The following is an 8,160-nucleotide window of genomic DNA, read 5'->3' as shown; positions in this document are numbered from 1 at the left end:
GACCTACTATAGCATGAGGTCATAGAGGTCCTGTAGATAATGGGGCCTTGGGTGGGGAAAGGGCAGTCACTTTACTAGCCTCACTATGCCCATAGCCTGATACCATACCCTCAAGTCACTTATCCATTCTCCTCCTTAGGGGAGAAGAATGCAGGTGTGTCTGGGTGCATTTGTATATGTCTGTGTGTGCATGTGTGAGTGCAGGTGTGTGTGTATTTCTTGGCCTGAGTTATTTAAGGAAGCAGAATCAGATTTCCCCCTTCAGTAGCCTCCTGAAGCAGTTTGCTGTACTATCTTATCAGCTGCAGATGACTTCCTTGTGAGGTTAGATAGGGGTCCTGAAGGACATGGGAGAAATATAAATCAGGACTTAAACTGAGAACTAAGCAGTAGTTCTTAACCTTGGTCATACTTTGGAATTATCTGGTAGCTTTAAACACTACAAATACATGGATCCTACCCCCAGGGATTCTGATTTAATTGGTCTGGAGTGTGCCTAGGCATTAGGATTTCTAAAAGCCTCTCAGGCAATTCTTAGGTGCAGCTTAGGTTGAAGCCTATTATTAATGAGTAGGTTACAGTTGCAGTGAAAACCAGGTGTGTGTGTAGGAGGGTGCATATGAGTGGTGACAATGTGGTGGATAAGAATCTAATTGGGATAATGTTGCCTTAGTAACTGAAGAGGACTTTCAGGAAGCCAGAATTATCCAGGTAAATTTGAGGAAATTTTTCTCCATGCCCCATTCCCTGTCCTAAACTAATCTGTGTCTAGTTGGCATTCTCCTACTGCAGTCCTAATCTCTGTGTGATTTCCCCTTGTGTCTGTCCCAGAGATCTCAACCCGGTGTTTGCTGGATAAGAAGAGTGGCTTTTTGGAGAAGAACCACTCTGGAGAGCCTTTCTAGTAGCTACTCTCCCACTCTACCATTTATCTGTCCACAAAGTCTTCTTTTGAGTCCCTCTAGAGAGTCTTCTGCATCTTCAGGAAGACCACTTCTGTATGGGGAGCATTCTTTCCTATTCTGGCCTAACATGTAGGGCTGTCCCATGAATTTGGCTATCCTCTGATCTGGCTGAAGTGGTCTCTCTAGACAGGGCTAAGGGTGTGGGTGCTAGGTGTTTAAGATTTAACAGTGGACAGGGGACTATGCTCTAGGAGAGGAATTGATATTAAATATTTGTTGAGTTGTTTAAGTCATGTATGTTAGAGACTGTGCCAAACACTTTGAATTCATTACCCTGCTTAATCCTTTTAGTAATGCCATGAAGTAGGTACTATTATTTCCTCATTTTACAAGTGAATTGATGGGCTCAGAGAGGTTAAGTAGATTAATACAAGGGATGCAGTGAGTTAATGGAGGATCTGGGATTCAAATCCAAGTTGGCCTGATTCCAGCTTTTAAATTTAAATTTGAATGGTAGTTCCTTTTCGTGGAAGGAGAAATTGCTGTGTCCTTTCTGCTCTCCTGAGTGTATGGTGGGAGGGTGCCTGCTCAGTGGACATGCAAAGTCGTGTACTGAAAAGGAAGTGGGCAGGATGAGAGAAATGCTGCAGTAGACCAAATGAGAAACCCCAAACTTCTTATCAGGGCAGGCAAAACCAAATTTCTACTCTAGTGCCCTCTTAGCTCTGCACTAGGAGTGGTCTTTGGTGTAGTATAGTTGGTACCTCTGTTCCCTTCAGAAAGGAATCCTGAGTGAGGTAGCAGTTGGGGAGAGACATTATACCAGGACAAGGGACACAAACAGTGCAAGGAGGCAGAGATGCAAAGGTACAGACATGAGAGTTACTGATAAACATAGGCAGGGGATGGTGTACATCCATATCCTGAGGGGGTTCTAGAATGAAAAGGGAATGAATAGGGTAGGGACAGGGATGATGGGCTGTTGGTGAAATATGAAGAGGATTTTTTCAGATTTTCATAGAGGAGGCTAAAAGGGTAAAATTGGGTATAGATAAACTCCTCAGCCAGAAGCCCATGTCTTCATCTCTTTTGCTGATGATCATAATTCTTTAAGCTCACTGCATTCCACACTGCCCTACCCTGACATTAACTGAGTCTATTTTTCCCTTTGGCTCATAGAGTCTGAGATTGAAAGTTGCTGAAGGAAAACAAATGAGTGAGTTCTGGATGGAGTTGAGCCTAAGGGCTGAGCTGTTTGGGCCATACCTGGTCATGGGGTTGTCTCTAGTGTGGCACATACTGGGGTTTCCCTGGACACAGATCATCTGCATCATATCTGAGTGGTGACGACTGCAGAGCACGAGAGGAACAAACAGGCAGGGGCTGGTTATTTAGGAAACATGAGGTTCTCTGTAAGAACCTCCAGGGCAGTATAGAATAGTGTTGATAGCCAAGCCTTTGGAGGAATAAAGAGCCCTAACCAGTCTCTTCACTACTCTCAGGCTACAGGGATAACTATACAAGTCCCTATTTGAAACCTTTAGGGGTAGATATATTTTGGACTTGAGATTTTCAGGTTTTAGAAAGGGAATATAGTGCCTTTATCATATATAAAGGAGTACTCCAGTGAGGTTTAGGGCAGTGCCCTATAATCAAACACATCAATATTTCTGCAGCTAAAGGTATGAATATTCACACCAAGTGAGATAAATAAAATACTATAGATACCATCATGATGTTTCAGGTTGGGTTTTGAACCAAAGTCATGAAAAAGCTATTGTTTCTTCAGATATATTTTTTTTTTATTTTGGAATTGTGGATGAGGGACCATGGGATTACTCTCAGGTTGTTGTGAGGAGTAAGGGAGTGCTGGTAGTTTTCTAAACACATCACACGGTAGGTGTGTGATCTCAATCCAAAACAAAATACTAATGTCCAAGTGGGTGGATTTTTGGCCTGAAGAAAGAAGGTTCTTGCAATGAATAATGCACGACTTTGAAATCAGCTGCCTTGGGGAGCTGTGCACAACCAGGGAACGAAGGTGCCTTAGACAGGAGGTCTCCTGTGGTGGGAAGGTGATAGAATTCATTGCTTATGAACATTGACTGCATAGGATTTCCCTTTTCATGTACCACAGGGGAAAGGCAAAAAATGTGCATAATGTGTATGTGTGACAGGGGATATCACATATACATTTCTTTATAATAATGTTGTAATAAATATCTTACTGCATACATCTTTGTTTACATCTCTAATTATTTTGTCAGGATAGATTTTTTGAAGAAGAATCCCTGAGAGAAGGATATGGACATCTTAAAGACTCATGACCAATTAAGATTAGATTTTGTCACAATTATCCACAAAATCATTACCTGAGGAGTTTTTTTTAACTCAGAACTTCATGAAAAAGATTAGTTTTGAGAATGACTAAGCCCACACTTGAGGAAAACTGTAGATTTCCTCAGTGTGACAACACCTCTGAAAATCATGTAGAACTCTGTACTATCTCTTTAGCTCCTGGTTAATGAGAACCTGGTGAGACCCCATGTGGCCCTGGAGAGGATGTCACCTGCTTTTTCAGATCTGCAGCCTCCTCTTCTGTGTGGTATCCCATGGTGTTTGGCCCAGGTATCTGTGCTGAGTGGTCAGCACTGCACTTCACTTTAGGTCTTCATGGCTGACTTTAAGACCTGCAGTTATGGTAGTTTCCCCAGAGCTTGGGTCTACTTGTGCGGCCTGCAGCTTTCTCAGATCTTATAATGGTGAATCCCTGCCTTTTGTCTGATATTATATTCATTTTTGGCTCCATGCTGGTGTGAAAGAGCTTTTGCACAATGTCCCTTCCAGTATAGATTCTTAACTGAGTTAATCTCCTGTTGGGCAACACCATGATGCTTCCTGTGTAATACCTCTATTCTCTGCTAGCCACAGCAGTGGGAAATACTCCTATTTAATCATATATCACCAACATCATATGCTTCTAGTGATGTTAGCTAGGACAAATGGGGGTGTTGATGTGGATTTTATTTGAGAATTCAACGTTCCTGGCTGAGGATGCAGAGAAGAGCAACTTCATAAGAGACCACAGTGACTGGATGTCAGGCAAGCAAGTGAAGTGATTATAATGATTTCCTGGGATATAAAAATTTCTTTCAGTTGGACCTTTGACTCCTGAGGCTTTAGGCCCAGGAAGAGAAATTCTAGCAATTAATTCTTGAGATATTGACAGGAGAGTGGGAGTAATTACACATTAGACAAGGAGGATTCTCTGAACTGGGAATGGCAAAGATCAGTGTGCTGGCCAAATTTGGGACCCTAGTCTGGGTGCATTATCCAGATTCTCAGAATGTGGGGAATAAGCCTGTAATTCCTTCCCTAAGGACAGGATGAAAATAGAATCTGGCTCCAGAAATGGAGAGGACTATGATCCCAGACAAGTACCCAAACACTTGCCTCCTGAGGCAGCATCACTCTTCCTAGACCCCCAGGTCTAGCATCTGTAGGGGAGCTTTTGTGTGGAAACACGGGGAGACTTAGGTTAAAATGATGGAGGGGCTAGGGAGGAGAGTTTTCTTTAAGTTAAATCTCATGTACTATAAGCCATGATAACTCCTGATCTTATTTCCCTGCATGGTAACGTGTAGCCCCCTACCTCACTCCTCCCAAGCAAGATATGTGGATAGGCTAAAGTCTGCAGATGCTAGTGATAATGGATAGTAGAGACTTCACAGCAAATAGTTGTTGAATGGTTATCACAGTCATATGTAGACAGTGGGACAAACATGACATAATCCCCACCTCCAGGCTCTAGACTCTCTTGAATGTTCCCTCACCTCCACCAGCAGGCTCCATTGTTTTGTGCTCATTAGAGCTGGCTTTTTCTGAATGTGAAGGTTTCCAGGAGCCGGTCCCTGATTTGCTTGGTGCGGACTCCATAGATGAGTGGGTTGAGGGCAGGTGGCAGCAGCAAATAGATGTTAGAGAGAAGAATGTGCACAGGCTTTGGGATGGTGTGACGACCAAAGCGATGTGTGAGGTATGAGAAGAGACCAGGTACATAGAAGGCCAGAATGACACAGATGTGGGAACTACATGTGCCAAAGGCCTTGGCCCGGGCCTCCCAGGTAGGCAGCCGCAGTACAGTGTGGGCAATGAGTCCATAAGAGCCAGCGATGCCCAGGATATCTATGCCTGACACAGCCAGTGAAAGTGCCAGCCCATACAAATTGTTAGCTTGTGTGTTGCCCACCACCAGCTCTACCACTGCCATGTGTGCACAGTAGGCATGGTCTATGGTCTTGGCTCGGAAGTACTCAAATCGCGCCACCAGCAGAGGGAAAGGCACAACAATAGCCACAGCTTTCAGGGCCAGTGCCAGTGCTGCATAGCCTACACGGGCTTTGGTGATTAGGAGAGGGTAATGTAGGGGACGCCCTACTGCCACAGCACGATCACAGGCCATGGCCAACAGTACACCGGATTCCACAGCAGTCAGTGCATGAACAAAGAACATCTGGGCCAGGCAGACACCATATGGCACAGGCCGGGGCCCAAGCCACATCACAGCAAGCAACCCTGGGGCTATAGATGTGGCTAAGCCCAGGTCTGTGGCTGCCAGTGTGGCCAGGAGTAGAAACATGGGCTGCTGCAGTGTGGAGTCTATCTGCACCAATGCCAACAGTGTTCCATTTCCCAGCAGGGCCAGCAGATACATGGGCCCAAAGACCAGTGTCAGCCAGGTCTGGGTACCCCCTAACCCTGGAATGCCAGTCAGTATGAAGAAAGTGGGGCGTGGGAAGGTGGAGTTGGGATGTGGACCTTCTGCCATCCTGTGGGGGCAAAGCTTTAGGGCTCATGGGGGCATGACTCCTGATAGGGGAGAGATATTGGAGGGTGTTACAGGGGCACAGACCCATCCATGGGGTATGTGTAGGGGGAGTGCAGGGTTGGGGGGTCACAGGGTTATAACCTTTGTTTGGGGTTTTGGATAAATAATTAAAGTCACTACCCTAGCTTAGATGGGAGAATCCTTTGTGCCTAAAAGCCCATGAGTATTGTAGGGGGACAAATGGGGGGGGGGGAGGGACACTGGTATTGAGAAATGAGGGCCTCACTGTTGCAGTTGCTGGTATAGCTGGAGGTCACCTGCCGTTGCTGGTATAGTTGGGGCTGAGATTAGTGTTTTTCTTCCTCAGGATCCAAAGTAGAGTCCATCTCAGTCTCCTTAAGGTGGAGAGAAAGCCAGAGCTGGTGGGGGATCAGGCCCCAGGCTGTACTGTCCTTGATTGTATATCCTTAGGCAGAGCTCCTGGGCCTCAGCTTCCTCAGCTGTACAGTGGGGCTGGACACAATGATTGTAGTGTTGTCCAGCTTTAACATTCTGGGTATCAACCCTTGGAGAAGAAGAGTAGAGAGAAGAGGAGAAACAAAGGAGGAAGATTGGATCTGCAGTGAAGCTGGAAGCCTCACGTGACAGGAGAAAACCTGGGTTTTTGGGGTGCTTACATTATTTTTACCTTGATGCTGAAGTAGTGAACTTGAACACCTGCTGGAGAGTTGAAGTTGGGCGGCAAAAAGCACTGACAAAGAAATGGCAGCATAAAAGGGAACTTCTCTGTCTCCCTTCCTTCTTCACAATCCAGAAAGGGGTCCCACTAAAGTCTTATTCCTGGGGTACCTGAGGGAGTGGAGCTTCCAAAGGGGGAGGAAATGGCACTCAACCCAGAGTAGCAGCCTTACGTGGAAGAAGCATCTCTGATGTAGGAGGAGGTCAGGTGAGTAGAACCGATTTCACCCAGAATCTGGCTCACGGCAGAAGATGAATAAACATTGAATGGATAAATGAACAGGAGGAGAGCACCCCAGAAGACTTGACTGGAGAAAGATCCTGAGCACTGTGTGTTGGCACCTTCTCTTTACCTTGACCAATGCCTATGGGGCCCTTTATGAAGCTTCTTACTTGCTCCCCTCAGGGACCTTACCCCTCCCACCTGTGCCACATTAACTCTTCCCTTTGCTGCCTCCTTGCTCAGAGCTGACAGCAAGATAACTCAGGAAGTAGAGGAAGGAGGCAGAGGTGGGGACAACAAGGAAAGAGACTGATTTATAGGAGTGGAGAGATCTGGGAAAGAGGAACACTTCCTCTTTCCAGTCTTTGCTGACTCCCTGAAGTCTGGAGAGAAGCCCTTGCTATATTCTTGAATAGCATTGATCCCTCTCTATTGTAATTACTCGTCTCTCTCCCTTCCACCCCCATCCCCAGATTGAAAGAGTTGTAGGCAGTTTTTATTAGCCAGCATCTCTACTGCTCATCACAGTGCCTGGCATCTAGTTGTCTATGAATAAATATTTATTGCTTTTAATTGTGTGATAGTACTGCTGGCCCAAACAGCATTTACTGACTAACAGTGGCTCCTACAGTTTCAGGAGCCTTTGGTATCCATGGAGATGAGAAAGAAAAGTTATTCACCATCAGCCATGAGTCCACTGGGTATGATTCTGTTCTAAGGAGACCTATCCTAAAAATCAGCACAGTGTGCAAGATAATGTAATAAAAACAAGGCTTGTGGGAAAGGTGGCAATAGGGTACAACATTCAAAAACCTTGTCAGTGACACATTTAAAAAAGGATAAGACCCTAATAAAAATGGCACCATTTTACATATGTTAACTGGTTAGAAAGCACATAAACACACCAATAAATATGACACATTACCTAGAGTTTTCCTTGTGGAACCATTAGAGGCTTGTGAATAATTGAGAAATGGTAGAAGGGGAGACTATGATAGTCCCCCTTATCTGTGGTTTCGCTTCTGCAGTTTCAATTGCCCACTGCCCTCAACCACTATTGGGAAGCAGATGATCCTTTCTGATGAATCATCAGGTCAATTGTAGCCTAACACTACGTCACAATGCTGTGTTATTATCCCCCTAACTTCGTGTCCTCATGTAGGCATTTTATCCTTTCACATCATCACAGGAAGAAGGGTGAGTACAATGCAGTAAGTTATTTTGAGAGAGAGAGAGAGAGAGAGAGAGAGCACATTCACATGACTTTTATTACAGCATATTGCCATTATTATCAGTTATTGTTAGTCTCTTGCTATGCTTAATTTATAAATTACACCTTATTATAAGCACGTAAGATAGGAAAACACCATATAGGCATACCTCATTTGATTGTGCTTCACTTGATTGCACTTCACAAATAATGTATTTTTTACGAATTGAAAATTTGTGGCAGCCCTGCTTCTAGC

At 44.9% G+C, this 8,160-nt stretch overlaps 1 protein-coding gene across 1 annotated transcript; it reads right to left on the bottom strand.

The window, feature by feature from the left end:
- Positions 1 to 740: 740 nt before the first annotated feature.
- Positions 741 to 7,784, bottom strand: LOC112667541 (olfactory receptor 52W1). The gene is made up of 4 exons (XM_025459295.3): positions 7,620 to 7,784; positions 6,583 to 6,706; positions 6,422 to 6,484; positions 741 to 6,298 (listed from the first exon to the last, which is right to left on the bottom strand). Exon 4 carries the CDS (start codon positions 5,731 to 5,733, stop codon positions 4,771 to 4,773), a length of 963 nt encoding a protein of 320 aa, XP_025315080.1. The 5' UTR covers positions 5,734 to 6,298; positions 6,422 to 6,484; positions 6,583 to 6,706; positions 7,620 to 7,784; the 3' UTR covers positions 741 to 4,770.
- Between the last annotated feature and the right edge of the window lie 376 nt (positions 7,785 to 8,160).

The sequence above is a fragment of the Canis lupus genome, chromosome 21 (genome assembly GCF_003254725.2).
Source record: "Canis lupus dingo isolate Sandy chromosome 21, ASM325472v2, whole genome shotgun sequence".
Lineage (NCBI taxonomy): Eukaryota > Metazoa > Chordata > Mammalia > Carnivora > Canidae > Canis > Canis lupus.
This window is presented reverse-complemented; position numbering and strand designations above follow the sequence as displayed.